At 60.0% G+C, this 18,063-nt stretch overlaps 1 protein-coding gene across 2 annotated transcripts; it reads right to left on the bottom strand.

Annotated features, from left to right (window-relative positions):
• Positions 1-2,999: 2,999 nt before the first annotated feature.
• On the bottom strand, positions 3,000-15,871 carry PDLIM2 (PDZ and LIM domain 2). Of its 2 annotated transcripts, none has more exons than XM_082636435.1 (10): positions 15,738-15,871; positions 14,205-14,299; positions 13,351-13,502; positions 11,245-11,314; positions 10,987-11,138; positions 10,754-10,832; positions 6,696-6,784; positions 6,312-6,457; positions 4,630-4,747; positions 3,000-3,585 (listed from the first exon to the last, which is right to left on the bottom strand). In XM_082636435.1, the coding sequence occupies exons 2-10, from the start codon at positions 14,295-14,297 to the stop codon at positions 3,408-3,410; spliced, it is 1,077 nt and encodes a 358-aa protein (XP_082492561.1). In that variant the 5' UTR covers positions 14,298-14,299; positions 15,738-15,871; the 3' UTR covers positions 3,000-3,407. The 2 variants fall into 2 exon arrangements, with proteins under 2 accessions (XP_082492561.1, XP_082492562.1); XM_082636436.1 differs by lacking the exon at positions 15,738-15,871 and adding an exon at positions 15,407-15,529.
• Between the last annotated feature and the right edge of the window lie 2,192 nt (positions 15,872-18,063).

The raw sequence follows: 18,063 nt of genomic DNA, 5'->3' as shown, positions 1-18,063 counted from the left end.
TCCAAGCCATCTCCGTGGTGACTCTGGGGCAGGAATGCATCTGGAGCCGGAAGCCCAGCCAGCAGGAATGCAGTGTCTCAGCACGAGGCTCTGTGTGGGCTCACACCACACACAGAACACACACACACACACACTAGGCACACTCCCCTCCAGGCCATTCTCCCCTCTCCATGCAGATATGCCAGAATCTTCAGGGCGGCTGGGATCCCTCGCAGTTGAGGGCCAACATGTTGCCTTCCCATCTGCCTTCTGCTGCCCTGACTGTGGCAGCCCCAGGCCCGGAGCTGGGCCAGGCCTTTACCGCCCAGAGGGCTGTTTCTCCTTCACGCCACCTTCTATGGGAGGAGAATCATCTCCCTTTGAGTGATGCTTCAAGGAATGGGAGGGCAGCACAGCCACCCCCTTGCTGCCCACCTGAGGGGTGAGCAGCTACTGTGAGCTCCTGAGACACATGGTAGCCCAGCAGAGTCATCCTTCAGGCTGAGGCCAGGGATGCTCGATGCCTCCCAGCCTCCACGGGGAAATCCCAGCTTCAGGAAGCACATTTCCTGCCAGCTCAGCACTGAGCTAGGCCCTGTGCGAGGAAGGGCAAAGCCAAGAGCCTAGGGCAGCTCCTGCCAGATTAGAGATGGCTGGAAGCTGTGGTGACCTCCCTTATGGCCTGGAAGGGAAGGGCAAGAGACCCCAGGGCAAATCAGAAACCCAGGAGTCAGGCTTCTGGCTCATCCTTTGCCCCCTCCCCTTACTGCTAGGAGCTCTCAGACCAGCGACTTAGCCTCCCTGTTGTTGCTTTCTTCATCTATACAAGAAGCATGACAACAGTATCTACTTCAGAATGATGAGGATTGGAGTTTAAAGCACTTTAGAATAATCTATTGGTGTCACTTTGGGAAAGTCATTTTCTCATCTCTAATAGAAGGCTGTATCAGAGGCTCTCTCAGGTCGCTTCTAACTCAAATCTGTCATCATTTCTGAAGTTATTCCCCCAAATGAAGAAAAAGTAAAGAGGGCACAGCACTGGACAAAGAACAGCTGCATGTTTGGGCGGTGCCCCCTCCCCACCCCAGCACGTCTGGGTCAAAGGCGGTGGGTGTACACAGCTGGGCAGAGACCAAAGGCTGCCCCCAACCTTCTCTGCTGACAAATGAGACAGACTAATAACTCCGTCTTCCGAAGAAGTTCACCCCCAAGCTCGGCCTACTTGTGTGGCTGCAGGGAGCTCTGATGCTGAAACCCTCTGGCCCCGGGGAGGAGAGCTGGCTGACACAGAGAGGTGGATTTTAGCTTGAACCCCCGTCCACTCTTCGAAAGGCATTCAACAGCTCACTGGCCTACCCATTTCCCCTGGGCCTCCACTCCCCCTTTGTTCTCCATTCCTTAGAGCACAGCTAGCCCAGCATGGTTTGTTACAGGTGAAGATCTGACCATATTAAGATTCTAACACACCCTTTTCCCACCTGTCACTTACCTGTGAAAATTTTTCAGTGTCCTCAGAGCCGCAAGGAGAAATTCAAACCATATCTCACAACATTCAAGGCTCCCATCTTCCTTTCCAATCTTATCTCAGTGTCGCTTTCAGCCGCTGCCCTAAGCGGATCAGGCCACCTGCACTCACCCCCTCACTCTGCATGTCTCTCCTCCATCTGTGTGTGTCCTGTTCTTCCTCTCGCACCCATGGCCCCTGCCCTGAACTCTCAGGGCGCTCCTGTCTGTTCCGCACGAGTTCTTTACACTCACTACCATGTAACATTATTTCATGCATGCCATCTCCGTCGCTGCCACTTGACTATTATCTTTAGGAAAGCCAGAAAAGTGCTGTATCTCTGTACTCCCACTGTGCCAGGACCTGAGAATTTACAGAGAAGTGAATCCCCTTTTGTGAGCATTCTCCCGGCCGAGGGCTACCCCTGACACTAGGTGGCGCCAAGGAGCCCATCCCACTTGGGACCAGACAGTTCTGGCCTGACAACTCCTGAGCCGCAGACAGCCTTGATCTTCCCTAGGAACATAAAGACAGCCATCCAGGCAAAAGGTGAGACAATTATACCAAGGTGTAAATTACATCAAGGTGCCTGGGGAGGCAATACACACAGTCTCTGCCAAGATTCCTTCCCAAAAGAGCCAGATAGCACAAAGCACCCTCTGAAGCCCAGCTTTGATCTTTTCCCTCAGGCTGAGTGGGCAATAAGGTAGGTCTAGAGCACCCAGCAGCACCCATGCACCTTTCTGAAGTGTCCTCTGGGATTAGGACTGGGAGTGATGGGTGAATCAAGCCAAAACTCTGGCAGAGGACCACTGCCCCCTGCCTAGCAGCAGGTTTCAAATCAACCACCAGCGAAGCCAGCTGGGGCTGCCGGGGAACGGGCAGGCAGACCAACCCTGGCTTGGAGGGTGGTGGTCCTCAGGGTAGGGGCGCTGCAGGGCTGTCCCTCCCAGGGAAAGCTAACTCACAGCCCTGTCCAAGGTTACTCCTGGGGATAAGCTTTCTCAAACGGGTGCAGACAGCCTCAGGCAAGCGCAGGAGGTTCTTTAGATGTTGCCCCCTCTCTGGCCCACTGAGCTCCCCTGGGTGCGTCAGCAGGGCAAGCAGCCTCCATACCAAGTAGAGCGAGGGGCACAGAGCGCCAGCACAGATACTGCCTCACGGAGACGGGCCTGGGCAGGAGTCTCAGGGCCTGCTTCCTGTTTGCTGCCAGCCCTCTAGCATCCCTTCCCCTCTCGGGCTCCCAGTGAGAAACTCATTCCTCTACCAGGGATCATCCCAATAAAACACACATCTTTAAAAGAGGGTCCAGGAAGAGCACGACCCTCCACTAACAGGAGCAGGTGTCTTCAGTCGGGAGTGTCACGTGGTAAAGCATCTGGTAGGGTGGAGGTTTGAGGGAGGCGGAAATAAGAGGGGAGAAAAACTGTATGTAGGAAGACTCTCCACCCAGTGGTAGGGAGAAGCTCCTCCCCAGGGGCTGGGGCAGGGAAGGAGAGAAAAGAGGGGCACCTACTTTATTTTGTCCACGTATCAGTATATATTTATAGAGCTCGTATGTTGAAAACTTTACACAGTGAATACCTGTAGCCTCTGGCCCAGCCCTCTCCTTCCAGATACTTCTCTCCACGTCCCAGCCTGCTTAACCCCTGGTACACAAAGGTGTCCAAGGCAGCACCCACTTTGCACTTTGACGCAGAGCCTGTCCAGCAGGGGGACGCGAGAGTATCCAGCAGAGGCCCGGGAAGGTGAGGCTGCCCTCACCCGCAGCACAGGCAGGTCCCAGCCTCTGGCCTCACTCAGCGAGGAGGAAGGGGCCTCACCAGCCCCCATCGCCGCCTTTCCAGGCCAACTTGATATTGGCGCGGCCCGGGTGCGGAGGTGCCCGCAGAGTGGAGGGCGGTCTAAGAGCACAGCCGGGCGCTCAGGCCTGGGAGTTGACGGTGCGCGGTGCGGAGTAGCGCTGGCGGGCGTGCTTCTCGCAGTACAGCTCGTCCCCCACCCAGAAGTGCCCTCGCATCTTCAGGTTCAGCCCGCAGTCAGCGCAGGTGTAGCAGCCCGGATGGCGGTACCGCCCCTCCTGGATACGCACGGCCTGGTTCCTGCCAGGGGCGGGGTGGGGGGGCACAGGAGGAGAGAGCCATTAGCCTGGGGGGCAGGAACACCAGGCACGAAGCTACCATTCCCATTCTCAGGGAACCTAGTTTCCAGCCCAGAGTCAGGACCCGGTAAGGTCCCAAAATCTCAGTCACTTGACTCCCCAGGCCTGCCCTCAAGAATCTCCGTTCAACAAACCCCCAGCCCACACCCCCGAACCCCAATTTTTTAAAAGTCATTCCTCCCCCACACAAAGGCAGACAAGCACCATCCTGAATCTTCTGGATTGTTAATAGAGCAGTGATTCTCAAAATGCGGTCCCAGTGCCAGGACCCACAGCATCACATCATCTGGGGATGGGCTGGAAATGCAAACTCTGGGGCCAGGGACCTCCTGAAGAGGACACTCTGGGGGTGTGGGCCCGAAACCCCTCAGAGGCCCAGCCGCTGATCTTTGAGAAACACCGTATAGGACCCCTTCCTTGGGCCTGCACGGCAGGGCTGGGCAGTGTCGCGTTCTGCAGATGACACACGGAGGCCCACGGAGGCTAGGGATTTGCCTAAAATGAGTCATCTGACCCTCACCACTGTGCACGGAAGAAACTTATCTTGGGGGGGGGGGAAGGGTTCAATTTTCCAGAGAATGTGGCTGCATTATAATGAGAAAACTGGGCCTACCTCTGGAAAACACATCCCATTCCAAAGAGGCGGAGGAGGAATAGCAAGAGTTTCCAAGAGGAGGCACCTCATCCAGAGGCAGATCTGCAGAGGCTTTGAGACGGTTGGAGAGAAATCGAAAGCAGTAGCATTTCTTCCTCCTCCAGGGAGGCAGGGAAAGGAACGGAGGAGGAGGAGAGACAGAAGGGAAAAGCCAGTGCAGGCATCCTAAGAAGGCTGAAGTGACCCCTGAGCCCACCACAGATCCACTGTAGCAATGCTCCCCGCAGGGTCCCTGGCTAGTGGGTCCATGCAGGCCCCTCCTGAGAGCGTCCTGGCCCCTGGCCCCCGCCCTGCAGGGTGTGCCCTGCCCCCCAGGCCGCCAGCACTCACGCGATGCTCGTGCTGCACTTCTCACACGTGTGAAGCTTGGGTGGGGTGGCCAGGGCCCTGGAAGTGGGCCGGGAGGACTGGGGGCTCAGCGGGCTGGGCAGGAAGGCAGGTGTGCCACCTGTGGGGGGGTGGGGGAGGAGGTTGGGGAGGACAGACAGACACATCAGAGCTCGCCCACAGCAGTGTCATCAGGCTGTATTTTTGATGCCCACTCCACCTCCTCCAACACAGCTCCAAAGAGACCCTTGTCAAAGGAGCACTTACAAGCGGACCTCTAAAGTAAGCCTGGGCTTGAGAGGGGGTCATGGGGGAAGGAAGTGATCACCCCAGATCCTTGGCTGAGGTTGGTCAAGGGCAGGGAGCATGTTCAAGGCTGAGTTAGCCCAAGCTCAGGCAGCCTGAGCAGTGTCTACTTGGTGTCTGACATGTCAGGCCAAGCAGGCATTTCCTCTCTCCTGACCCAGTGATGATGGTATCCAGAGATGATAATAATAGATAATAACAGCACCACGGCACCTCTGTACAGTTTTCGAAGGGCTTTCACGTGCATGATTGTGCCTGAGCCTTGGAACAATGCTAAGATGAAGCACGGTCGCTATCAGGTATGGTCCTCATCTGCAGCCGAGGACTCCGTGACTCCAGGGGTGAAGTCACCATCTGTCTGCGCTGCTCTCAACCCACCCTTCCGCCTCTCCCCGTGCCCCCTCCCAGGGCCTGCCGAGCCCTCAGGGTAGCGATGGACAAGCCCTGCTCCAAAGCTGCTCACCTTGTCTCCAAAACATCAGAGTTGGAACCTGCCCCGAGGTACCAGTGATTGTGCCAGCCAAATACTTCTGACTGTTCCATCCTTTCTCTCCCTGATACCACTGCCCAGGCCAGGCCCTCCTCATCTCTCCCCTGGACCACGGCAGTGCCCCCCTCACCCCCTACTCCCCATGCACCCACACGAACTCCTGCGGCACGGTCCACCTCCTGGGGAGCTGGGCAGCCAGTCTGCCCAACAAACAGAGTTCCTGGCGGGGCAGACGTGGGTCCTGACCACCTTCAGTCTCCACACAGCACAGGACTGGTCCATCAGACAACTCGGCAAACATCTCGAATGAACAACTGAACGGCTGGCAGAAGGCTGTATCTCTGTTGCTCACTCCGGCACCTCACACACCGCCTGGTGTTATTTAACGGGCCCTCCTGGGTTGACATGCCCCTCAGGCCTGGCATGCGAGGCCTCACAGCCAGGACTTAACCTCCGTGGCCACCGTCTGTGCAGCCAGGCCCCAGTGTCCTGTCAGTCCCACCCCAGAGCCCTGCGACTCCAGCCTCCACATTCCACAGTGCTCCTGGCCACCGTCTTAAGGCCGTTTGTGAAAGTCCTGACCTTTCTTCAAGGGCCAAGTCAGATTCTTCTTCCTCCATGAAGCCGTCCTTGGAGACCCAGGCCACACCGCCCACATTTATCGTTCCCTTGGCACCTCCCCTGATCCCAGCCAGCACCTCTGGGTTGCACCCCAGTAACTCCTACCAGACCGTACGCTCCTGTAGTGCAGGGGCTGTGGCTTCTACGAGTCAGAGCCCACTCCCGTGCTGAGCACTTAACAAATACTAATTTAATAACATGTCCAGTCGGGGGTCCAGGGTGTCCTGGGGGAACATCCTTCTCCTACCCGAGCCCCCCGGGGGCTCACCTCTCTCCTCAGCCTCCAGGGCTTCCTGCAGGAGCCGAAAAGAGCTGGACTGCCGGGGGACCACCCGTGCCTCGCGATTTTCCTGCAGCATCTTGAAGACCTCTGAGTCCTCTCTCAGGAGGTGGCTTTCCCCTTCCGAGGCCACGCTGCAGGGATGGGAAGGAGGCAGCCCGGAGTGAGGGTCCCGTTCCCAGGGGTTGGGACGAGCATGAGGACAGAGAAAGAGTGTCCCGGGGAGGGGGGAAGGGATTCTGGGGGCCAGAGGAAAGTGGACGGGGCTTAGGGAGGGGGGGACCCCCCCATCCCTCTCTGGGAAGCCTGTCTGTCTCCTGCCCCTCCCAGGCCCTCCAAGATCCCACCTCACCCTCCAGAACTCACTGGTACCTGAGCCTGGGGCCGGAGGAACGGGGACCTGGGGAAGGCGGTGGCGGCAGCACCAGCACAGCCGAGTCGCCAGCGGGGCCCAGGCCGGCCTGCGGGAAGGAGAGGCACCAGGGGAGGAGTCAGCGGCCGGGCCCGGGGCCAGCACACCCATCTGGGCAGCCGAACCCAGCTGTTCCCCAGGCCCACCACCAGGGGGCCCCCGGCCCTCGCTGACCAGCAGCCCCACCCCACCAGCTCGCAGAACCGGGGGTCAGCAGTCGCCTGCAACTGCTCCTGCTGGGCCCCCGAGGGGAGGGAGGCCAGCGCCCAGCTCTAGAAGGGTGAGCCTGCTGCCCTAAGGGGACTGGGCAAGGGGCAGGATGAAGATGAGTGTGCGGGGCCACCATGACTGTTCCTCTGCCATCTCACAGGATGTGTTTGCAAAGATGTTGCACACTGGGGCCTGGCAGGCAGAACAAGCAGAAAGTAAGCTGACCCTTCTGCAATGAGGAACAGGAAACATAAAGGGCCGAGACCCCTCTTGGAGTCAGGGCTCAGGCCGCACAAAAGTCCTGTCTCCTACACCCGCTGGTCCTTCCTCTGAAACGGCCAGGGTCTGGGCTCACCTGCCTCTCCCGGCTGCCCTGGAAGGTCTGGTCCTGCCCCACAGAGCCTTGGGGAGCCAGGCCCCCACAGCAGAGCCCCCTGCTCCATGTGTGCTGTCCCTCTTGGGCTCCTACACCCGCTCTCGACCTGGAAATCTTGCCTTCGGTCTCCCTGTTTCCCGGCCTGCCCCCTGCACCCTCCCCTATTCTGCTCCCTCTCCGTGGCCAACCCCAGTGGAAAGGACAGCCTCAGAGATGACCAGGCCGGCCAAGGTGCACCAGGCTGAGGGCATGGTCTCCTGGAAAGGAAAATGCCCTCGATTTTAAAGTTCAAAGTTGGGAATGAATTATGGGGTCAAGTGGAAAAGCTGCATGACTTCTCAATCTGAAAACAGAAACTTCAGAGTGCTAAAAAAAACAGCCCTAGGGACTTCCCTGGCAGTCCAGTGGTTGGGACTCCGTGCTTCCACTGCAGAGGGCAAGGGTTCGATCCCTGGCTGGGGAACTAAGATCCCACATGCCGTAAATGAGTAAACAATGTTTAAAAAACTTTTTTTTAATTAAAAAAAAAGGCCTAGACCCTCATCCCACTGGCCCTCTTACACTAGCCTGCATTCTTCTGTTCTTGGGCTTCTACAGGTAAGGGGATGAAAGGTCAGAAGGGCAAAGTGGCCAATCCAAGCCACCTGGGGAGTGGGAGCCAGGGCTGGGAGTCCACCCCTAGGCTCCTGGGTGCCCAGCTGCTGCCATGCGGTCAACTCAGGAAGGACACCTGGCACCAGGTACTCAAGAGCGATGTCCCATCTCGCTGTCCTAGACAGGCCAGCGTGTGCCCTGCACGGGGGTGCCGGCCAGCAGGGAGGGAGGGCTGAAATCCGCCCTGACTCCCTTCTCAGGCCACGTCCTCATGCCGGCCAGAGGGACAGGGGTGGTTCTCCCTTTACATCTGCTCACCCAAGTGTGTGCCTCTCCAGAGGGGGCAACTTCCGGTTTCTGTAAGGTCTGTTGATGTTCTTCGCCCTGGGCCCAGCTCAGGAGCCAGCAGCAAGGCCATGGCCACAAGAGCCTGGGGCAGGGGCACCTCATCTGTAGTCACCTCTGCCACCTTTCTCCTGCCACAGCACCTCACCCCAGTGCAGAAGAGCTCAACGCCCTTCGTTGGAGCAGCTTCACCTTTCCTCTCCCCACTTCCCTCCCAGTCACCTGTAGGTGACACCTGCCTTCACAGAAGCGACCTTTCATCTCTAGAAGCAGAAAAGCTGCTCACCTATCCATCAGGAGCTGTCTCCAGCCAACCCCTCTCAAAATGTGTGGATGTTAATAAGCGATTGGCAGGGGGGGTCCCTGGAGAAATTCTGCAGTTAAGTAAGTTCAGGAAATTAAAAAATTAGGGCTTCCCTGGTGGCGCAGTGGTTGAGAGTCCGCCTGTCGATGCAGGGGACGTGGGTTCGTGACCCGGTCCGAGAAGATCCCACATGCCGCGGAGCGGCTGGGCCCGTGAGCCATGGCCGCTGAGCCTGCGCTCCGCAACAGGAGAGGTCACAACAGTGCGAGGCCCACGTACCCGCCCCCCCAAAAATTAAACATCTTTCTTCCTCACAGGCAGGGCTTTTCGGAGCCTTTAAGGTGCTCAAGTGCACGGTGACTCCCAAGAGGGAGCTGTGGGACCCGGTGACTCCCACCCCGTCTGACCACAGCCTCATTTGTAGAACAGAATGCAAGCTTCACAGGGTTAGGAATTTCTCTGTTTTTCCACCTATGCATCCCCAAAGCCTAGAAGGGTGCCTGACACAAAGAAGCTGCTCCACAAATATTTGCTGAAAGAATGACCAGGGGCCTCAGGGTGAAAGAAGGGAATTCAGAGCATCGGGTCTGACTCTGAGGCCCAGAGAGTGGAAGGATGCCTTGTCCAAAGTGACACAGCAGAGGTGGGACTAACCCAGGTCTCCCTGCCACCCGGCTCAGGGCTCTTCTTCACACCACATGGGTGGTCCTCAAATCTGTGCGTGCATCAGATCCCTGAGGGCTCCTTAGAACAGGGATGGGTGCCCTCACCCCGCCCCTCACCCCTGCATCCGATCCAGTAAGTCTAGGCTGGAGCCTGAGAACTTGCATTTCTAACAATTTCCAAGGTGCTGCCGGTGGTTTAAGAGCCACTCCCTGTCCCACCCGCCTCTCCCCTTTGCCCCCGTGGCGAGGAAGAAGGGTAGGGTGGACCAAGCTCCTTCCCAGCTGGTCTCAGCCCGGAGCTCTCTGCAGAAGGCCCCCAGGCCCCGACACGCCAGGTCTTGCTTGTAACCGTTGTGTTCCCATCTCCCCAGCTCATCGTTTTCTAATCTGAAACCTACCCCATCCTGCCTCTGACATCCAGCAAAATTCCTGACAAAGCTTTCTCAGGCCACCCCAGCCCACACTCAGCTCTCCCCTCCCAGAATGCCTCCTGCTTTTATAATTAAGATCATACCGCTCGGTGCTTAATGTTCTCAAAATTGGTTTGCATGTTTATCTTATCTCTGCAACTACATTTTTAATTCTTTAAAGACGGGATCTCACTGAATACATACATCGCTATGCCCACGTCTCCTGGAGGGTCACTGGGCAGGCCAACAGAGGGTCACCAGGGAGCCACTACTATGCAGCCCCCAGAGGACCCTGCTGTTTCCTTCTCCAGAGCCCCCAGTTTCTAGCACCCTCCCCCAGGCATCTCCAAAGGCTCTGCTTCCTGGAATGCAGAATCTACCCGAGGTAGGATTCCAGCAGCTGGGCCTCATCCTCTTCACCCCAAAGGCTGGACATGCCCCCACTAACTCTGCCCCCAGCAGCTGTGGCCCAGGACTCTTGGCTGCCTCACTCCTCACCTCCCCATCCCTGCCCTTAGAGAGGAGACATACCACCAAGGGGGTGTTGGGCTGTCACTAGTGGACAGTGGGACCTGGCAGGGGTGTCCAGGGGAAAAGGGCAGGGGAGGGGGGCAGACAGGGAGTAAGCCAAGTGCAACTGGAGTCGGAACCACAGGCTGGCTCGTGGTTCTCTGGTGGTTCTCGGGGGCTGAGTCAGAGGAGGAAGAGGGGGAATGGGTGATGGGAGTTGGGGGCGGGCATGGGGCTTGGAATGGGGAGGAATGTGTTCAAGAGATACAGCCAAAGGGAATCATCCCAACAACAGCAGCTAAACTATTTCGGTCCCGGCCCAAGAGAAACACTTGAGAAGGGAGGAAGCCAGCAGGAAGGGGGGAGGCAGCGGCGGGTGGGCACGAAAGAGGTAGAAGGGCACCTGGGCCTGGACGGGTAGGGCCAGTGCAGTGAGTGTGACCCTCACCAGAGCTCTGGCCTCCCGGCTCCAGAGAGGAGCATGCCTATTACTAGGAGACCATGGTGCTGGCTGCCTAGGCGGGACCAGCCACATGCAGCCCCACGGGCACCGGTAGCAGCCGGCCAGGGCGGGAGGCTCTCCCCTCCCCTCAGGTACCCTCACCTGTCGGCCTCCAGGGCGGCCCCTGTAGGACAAGTGGTCAGCAGCAGTGGGTTCCGGGGAGTACGCCAGGCTCTGGAAACTGAAATGGGGAAACGGACAGTGTGTGCCGGGGGCCCCGCCGCCAGGCTGCCCCGGGAGACAGAGGCGACCCCAGGGCCCCCTAAACCCAGCTACAGAGGCTCTGAGAGGCCGGCTTGGACCTGGTGGCCAGGGGGCCCACCCGCTGCACTCACCTGTGGCTGGTCACCACCTCTCCCGCGGGGGCCTGGGGGCTGGCGGGGGGCAGGGTGGAGAAGGGGCTGCCCGGCCGGGGGCTGAGGGAGGCCTGGCTGGAGCAGGAGGACCGCAGGGAGGACTGGCTGTCGGTGTGTGTTCTCCTGGAGCCCTGCGGAGAGAGGGGCCTGGAAGGGCCGGGCCGGGAAGAGCAGGGAAGGGAGCCCCCCGTCACTTCAGGGTGTGGGGCTCGCAGCACGAGGCACCGTCCGTCCTACCTGGAAGCGAACGGCCAGCGCTTCGGGGGAGCTTTCCCCGTTGGTCTGCCGGGGAGAGGCGGCCTGAGGCCTGAGGAGAGGATAGAGGGACACAGAGTGTCACCGGGTTCTCCAGATGAGGAACATGTGTCCAAAACATTCGGACATCGGGTGCCAACTTTTAACTGTGTCAAATTCACAGCAAACAACTGTCCTCAACGACCACCATCATTTCTTAAAAGAAAGGACAATTTAGCACCAAAAAGTAGAAAGGACATCATTTCAGCAAAAAGTTCAATAAATTCAATTTTTTTTTAAGAGCTCCTCACATCATCACCCCTCCCCCTGCCTCGCCTTTGCTTTTCCTTTTCTATTCTTTTTTTTTTTTTTTGGTGGGGGGAGCATGTCATCCAGACTTTGTCGCTGGTCAGCATCAGTTTGTAGATTGATTTGGACGGCTGATTGTGTATAAATAGTCCTTTATCTTCCACCCCTGGAGAAACTGAAGCCCAGAGAGGGAAAGCGAGTGGCCCAAATTCCTAAAGGCCAACAATGGCTGGGCCAGCTGCCCCCTCTCCCCAGGGGCCTGTCCCCCATCAGCTCCGCCTTTGAGAGGATCCCTCCCTGTGATTTCCAAAGTCTTCCCCTCCACCCCGCCCCCTGTAAACCAGAGGGTAGAGCCAGCCCCACTTCCTGCCACACAGGCAGCTGAAGGACCTAGAGAACAAGGCGGCCCAGCTCCCCCGCTAATCACCAAGGCTCCCCCTCAACTCCCCAGGGACCCCCCCCCTCCTCCAAAGCCCTGCCCAGTGGAGCCTGGCTGAAGCCTCGGAACAGGAGGTGACTGGAGGGCTGGGAGCTGCTGAGGGTGAGGGATGAGCCCACCATGTCCCACTACACCGTTTCTGGATGGCTGACTGCCTCCAGAGAGGTCAGCAGGAACCTCAGTCACCACACGCCACACCAGCCACAGCCTCAGCCTCAGCCTCCCTCCCTGGGGAGCATTTAGGGCCAGAGCAGGGGAGCTTGGGCTCTGGCTCCGCCCAGAGCACTGCTTCCTGACTGGGGCTTTGAGTGCTGGAGAGGTCTCCTGGGGGTGGGTAACTGGGGGAGGTTAGGAGGGGTTTGGGCAAAAGAAAGAAGAGACAGGGAGCCTTGACCTGCCCAACGTGCAACTGGAGGCCTGGGGGTACTCGGCCAGGCCCACCTCTCTGATGGAGCTGGGTCCCTCTTGGAGGGACTCGAGAGGAAGTGATGCTGTCAGCAGCTCCCTGCCCCTCCCCCGCCCCACTCTGCAGCTTCTTGTAGATTTTGGTCCCCTTCCCAGATGCCATGAGCTATTCTCTACCCTCCTCGTCTGGGTCCCACTCCTGTAAACACTCATGAGCCAGACTGGTACAAAAGAGTCACTGAAGGGCCGGGGCCGTGACAGCGTCGTGGGAGCCAGCTTCTGCAGTGACGTAGGGCGTCAGGAGTCAGGAGCGAGGAGAGGGCATGGAGCAGAGATACCTGACTCAGGTTCAAGGCCCGCCCAGAGGGCTCTCCTGGCTGGGGAATCTCTCAGCATTCCTGCCCGGTGACTCACTGGGATGCCCCACCCCCACGGAGCCACCTGTTCCCACCCCCACCCCCAGGCTGAAGCCCCAGGAGCCTGGGAATCTGCCTTCACCAGCAGGGCCCAGAGAGGCAACTTGGGGAGCAACGGAGTGGTTCTATGGGGAGTGAGCCCCCAAATTCCTCACCACCCCAGGATCTGAACAAAGATTCTCCCCTCTCCTCTTGGAGGCAGGGGCCCTGCAGACCCAGCCTAAGGCACACCTTTCCCCTCTTCAACCGACTTCATGCCCACACCCTGTCCCCCGCACACCTGGGAACCAGTCAAACCCGGGTGTCCAGGTGGCTGATGCCAGCCTGCTCTGCCTGTGACTGCACGCCCAGCTGGGCACAGGGACACCCCTCAGCCCACCCTGCTGCAGCCCCAGAGCTTGGGACCTTCTCACGGATGAGCCGTGAGTGCCCAGGAAGGCCAGGTTGGAGCTGAGAGCAAGGGGTGAGGGCGGCCACTGTGCAGTGGGCTGGCAGAAGGCAGAAGAGTGCTGGCAGGCCCAGCAGAGGTGGAGGGCCTACCGGTCCAGCTGCAGCCTCAGGGGCGAGGGGCTCTGGCGGATCTTGCTCTGGGCCTCGGCATGCAGCATGCTGTTTGCACTCTCACCATTGATGGCCACAATAATGTCACCAGGCCGGAGGTCAGCAGCTTCGGCCTTGCTCTGCTCAGTTACCTGTAGGGGGTGAGGATCAGGTAGTCTGAGGTGACACTCAGGTAGGGATGGAGAAGGGATTTCCTTGTCCTGCCCAAGAAACACAGGAGCTGGTTTCAACCAGGCTGGCCTGCATCTCCCTTTAACACCTCTCTCCCTGCCTGCCGGTGTCCACCCAGCCCATCAGCTAATCCCCTCCAAAAGCTGGAGTGGCAGCCCCCTGCCACCCACCTCAGCACTGGCATTCTAACGGGGCTCCCCAAAGAATGTGTAATGGCAGAATTTCAGGAACTGTGCTTGGAAATGCTTTTGGATAGAGAGCCCGGCCCGTGCAAATCAAATCATGCAGGTACTGCCTGCACGCAGGCCCTCTGCGTGAACACTCCCTGGCCTGGGCCTGGGTCAGGGGAAAACTGCCAAGAGCTCGGGGCTCCTGTTCTAATAATCACCCAAAATGGCTGCCAGCAGGTATGGGGTTAGTGACCAAGGAGAAAAGAGAAGGCCTTGCACTGGGCCCAGCTCCCTTTCACTCTCTAGAAGCCTGTTTCTGAAGTGGCCACCACATCCCCATGGCAACGGCGCCCCAGCCCTGCCCACGCCAACAATCCCAGAAGCGGGCCTCTGGCTCCAAAACAGAAAAAGAAAGGTGTCTGTGAGGACCAAGTGGACAGGACAGACTCTGACATTGGGGGTACCTCCCCGTCTCCTGGAACTAGCCCTTACCCTGGTCACCACGATAGGCGTGTGGAAATCCCTGCCGCCCGAGATGCGGAAGCCCCAGGGTGCGGGTCCCACCACGTCCACCGTCAGCGCCATACCTGAGGGAGAAAGGTTGGAGAGATGGAGCCTGCCCCTCGCCCCCCAAGGGACTCTGTGTGGTGGCAGAAGGGGGTGGCAGGTCCCTGGAGCAGCCAGTCAGGGGCTGGCGGTGGGTGGAGGTGGGTAGAGGAAGTGACTAACCTCTCCCGCATGCCCCAGTTCCACTTCCCCCCACCCTGGGAAGTCAGGACTCGGAGTTCCCCCTTTGCCCCGTCTTCAGCAGAGCGGCGTGGTGCTACACAGGGGCTTGCTGAGAACAGGCAGGCGGGTGGGCGGGGCTGGCAGGTGGTAGATGTCAGCATTTCCTCCCTCTCCCCTCCTCCACCATCAGGGCGAAGTCCCCCCAGTGCTTGTTTCCGGTCCCCAAAACCGACAGCACAAGGTACTTCCTCCCGGCTCGGGGGGAGGGCAGCGCTCTGGGAACAGAGGTGACGGCACAGAAAGGGGTGGTACCACCACATCCTCTCAAGTACTTGGCTGGGGACGGGGCAGCTCGCCCACGTGAGGCCAGGGTCTTCAGAGGGACCTCCTGGCTGCCTGCCGCGCCCCTGGCCGTGTGGTCCAGGTAGGCAAGACTGGGCTTCCCACCTCCGCCAGCGGCCGGCTGCCCTCCGAGCAGCTCCGGCAAGGACGGGCTTATCTGCCAAGCAGGGCACACCCACCACCGGGCGCTGGCCAACAGGGCGAGCTGACTGATGCTGCCCGAAAGCTGGGGCCCCAGGCCTCCCACCCACTGCCCCTCCACTGGGCAAGGGAGTGTCCCTGTAGACCAGACCCTTGTAGGATTTCCCGACCCTCTAGCTCTGGAGTCAGGAGCCAACTCAGGCAGGAAGCTGCAGTGCCAGGCTGGGCCACCACCCTACCCAGCGCCCACCCTGAGGCCGCCCCTGGGGAGGCCCACAGACTACAAGCGCTGCCCGAGTCTATCAGGCACACTGGGGCCACTTGCCGCGTTTAGGAGCCTGGGGAGAGGGCGCCCGGGCCAGCCGGGCTGTCTGCCCTCTTCCCGGCCCTCCGGCTTCCCCTTTTGCCCAGGCCCAGCCTCTGTCCCTCCTGCAGGCCCCAGGTCGGCGCTGGCGGCTAGCAGATGCCTTGGATTCCCAGACCTTTGAGCCGGCCAGTGGACTCCGCTCCGGGGGCCGCGGGGAAGTGCCCAGACCGTCGGCCCGGCTCGCCTACTTCTGTCTCCTTCTGAGCTCCGAGACCAAAGTACCCGCGCACGCCGGGGGCTGGAGGAGGAGCACCCGGGACGGGAAAGCCCAGCTCGCGGGGGGCGCCGACCGCAGGCGAGGCTGCGGGAAGTGGCCGTGCGCGGAGGAGAGGTCCGGGCGCCGAGCCGGCCGCGGGCGCGCAGAGCTGCGAGGGCGCCGGGGCCGGGGAGGTCGCCGGCCGTGCGGACCGCACGCAGGTGGGCGCGCTCAGCTGATTCCCGCTCACCTGTCGGGCTGGGCGGCCGGGCCGGGGAACGAAGGGAAGGGAAGGGAAGGAGGGAGGCGAGGAGACGCCGCCGTTCCCGCCGCAGCCGTCTGCCCGACTCTGGGGAGAGCCCGCCCGGGACTACGGGACCTGCCTCCGCCCATGTGATCCCAGGGCCGCCTCTGCCGCCGCCCCTGGCCAGGGAGGCCGCCTCCTCCGCGCAGCTCAGCCCCGGCGCTGCCACCTGGCCCGCGCCCGCTGGGGGCCCGGGGCTGCTCTCCCGAGAGCCCCCTAGAGGCTGCGGCCGTCCTCCGCGGGGTGTTTCCATCCTCCCGAGGTCAGGGGAGGTGATCTGGTGACGGGCCCGGAGTCCCACTTCGCAGACAGCTGAGCCTGCTGACCCCCGAAGCTCGCCCAGGCCGCCCGCGCCCGCCCTCCTTCAAAGGGGCCCTGAGCTCCCCCAACCCCAGTCCAGGGCCGGGGAGGGGGAGGGGGAGGGCAGGCTGGGGCTGTCTGCGGTCGGCCCGCCCGGCTCCTCCGCCCACTCCAGGCTCCGAGGCTGGCGCAGATGCAGCCCCGACACCCACAAATCCCAACCCAGAGGCCGCCCCTCTGCCTTCCTGCCTGGCCAGCGCGCTCGCGGGACGGTGGCCGCGGACTGCTGCGGCGCTTTGGTTGCGCAGAGCTTACCTGCTTGAGATGCACCGTAAGCCTGCTCCACTCAGGGCGACATGCCAGGCCCAGGAAGAGACGAAGAGAGACTCCGGCTGGAAGTGACCGGGCCCCCTCCTGGGCTACACACGTCCCTTGCGGGCTGATTGATGCCTGTTCCGTTCCTGGCTGCCCTCCCCTCACCCTTTCGGCTGCCCTGCCTACGGCCGGCCACTACCAACAACCACCAATGGCCCTGGTCCCCCTTGCCCCCAGCCCTCTGCCAACCACCTGGATCCCCGGCTCTAGGGATCAGGAGAGGACAGCCAAGGAGAGGCCCTAAGTGTCAACTCAGAACCATCTGGCAAATGGTTCCCCCAGAGCCAAACCTGGCAACCCTCACCCTGGGGACCTCAGGGCCCACCAGAGCCGGCTTCTCCCATCTCCCTCTGGTCTCCACTTTACTCTCTGTCAGGCTGGCCTGTTTCCAGGGGAGGCCGCCTGGAGGCACAGCTGTAACTTGCCTGCCTCAGGTGTGAGTCATTCCCTCCGAGTTCTGTCTGCAAGGTGTGCCCTCACCAGCCCTCTCGCCTTCCTATGCCCTGGACCAGCCCGCCTCCAGTGCAGCTACGTCCCCTGTCCCTGGCCTCCCACACCCTCTGTCCTCGGTGTGTGTAAGCCACTCTCCCACTGAGCAGTTCCAGGCCTCCTGGTGTGGCCTCTTTGCCTGATGCACCTGTTCTGCCTCCCCAACTAGACTGGAAGTCCCTGAGGGAACAGGAAGCTGCAGGTAGGGCAGGCACCACTGGCAGGGGGGTGGGGGTGGGGCTGCCTCAAGTGCCAGGTCTGCCTCTTTCCAGCTGTGTGACCTCGGGCAATTTCCTCAGCCCCTCTGGGTCTCAGTTTCCCCTGTGTGAACTGGGGATGATGCACAGCTTACCCTCCCGTTGTACACACTGCCCTCCTTTTAAAGCTGCCCATTCCTCAGAGGGCAGGGTGGGTTTTGTTTGGTTTGTTTCTCCATTCCTGGAGTGTTCCATAATATTTTGTTGAAGGGATATTGTTTGAATGATCAAATGGATTAATTTCCCTTGCCTTGCCGCCCATCCCCATCCTGCCAGTTTCTAACAGGGACTCAGTTTTGCACCTCTTTCTGCTCAGACTTTGCCTTGGAGAGTCTCTAGAAAGATCTGCAGGTTCATCCGCAGGATTTCTGCTCTGTGGGTTGTGCAGTCACAAAACTCACAACAAAGACAAAGTCAGCCGACCCCAGGGCATGTCCCTGTGGAACAGAAGGGCATACTGTTCTGCCCTTAGCAACTCTGTGGCCAAGTCACTCACCTCACTGGGATGAGCATCCCCAGCGACCTAAGGTCCCTCTGGCTCTGGCCCCCCTCAGCCCCTCCCACCTCATGCCAAGTCAAAGCAGAGAAGGGGTCATGTACAGGCAGAGCATAGGGTTGATTTGCTGCAGAGGCTCCAGGGCCCCGCCAAAGAGAGGGTGTGGATTTGGTTTCTGCCCTAAGGAAAGGAAGTCTCAACCCTGAGGTCCTTTTTGAGGGCATCAGGCAACTTGAAGAAGCTGAGATGGGGGATCAGGAACAGGCTAGCAGGTTCGTGAGGAATGGTCACTTCCATGGCATGGGCTGGGCCTGCCAACCTAGCAACAGACCATGGTGGGAACTGGGGTGGATGG

This window comes from Mesoplodon mirus (assembly GCF_964341445.2).
Source record: "Mesoplodon mirus genome assembly, chromosome: 1".
Classification (NCBI taxonomy): Eukaryota; Metazoa; Chordata; class Mammalia; order Artiodactyla; family Ziphiidae; genus Mesoplodon; species Mesoplodon mirus.
This window is presented reverse-complemented; position numbering and strand designations above follow the sequence as displayed.

Excerpts from the sequence above, each read along its gene's own strand:
- PDLIM2 (XM_082636435.1), bottom strand. The coding sequence starts at position 14,297 with ATGGCGCTGACGGTGGACGTGGTGGGACCCGCACCCTGGGGCTTCCGC. Across the intron at positions 11,139-11,244 it reads CGCTGGCCGTTCGCTTCCAG|GGCTCCAGGAGAACACACAC; the intron begins GTAGGACGGACG and ends CTCTCTCCGCAG. Across the intron at positions 3,586-4,629 it reads AAGTGCAGCACGAGCATCGC|GAACCAGGCCGTGCGTATCC; the intron begins GTGAGTGCTGGC and ends CGCCCCTGGCAG.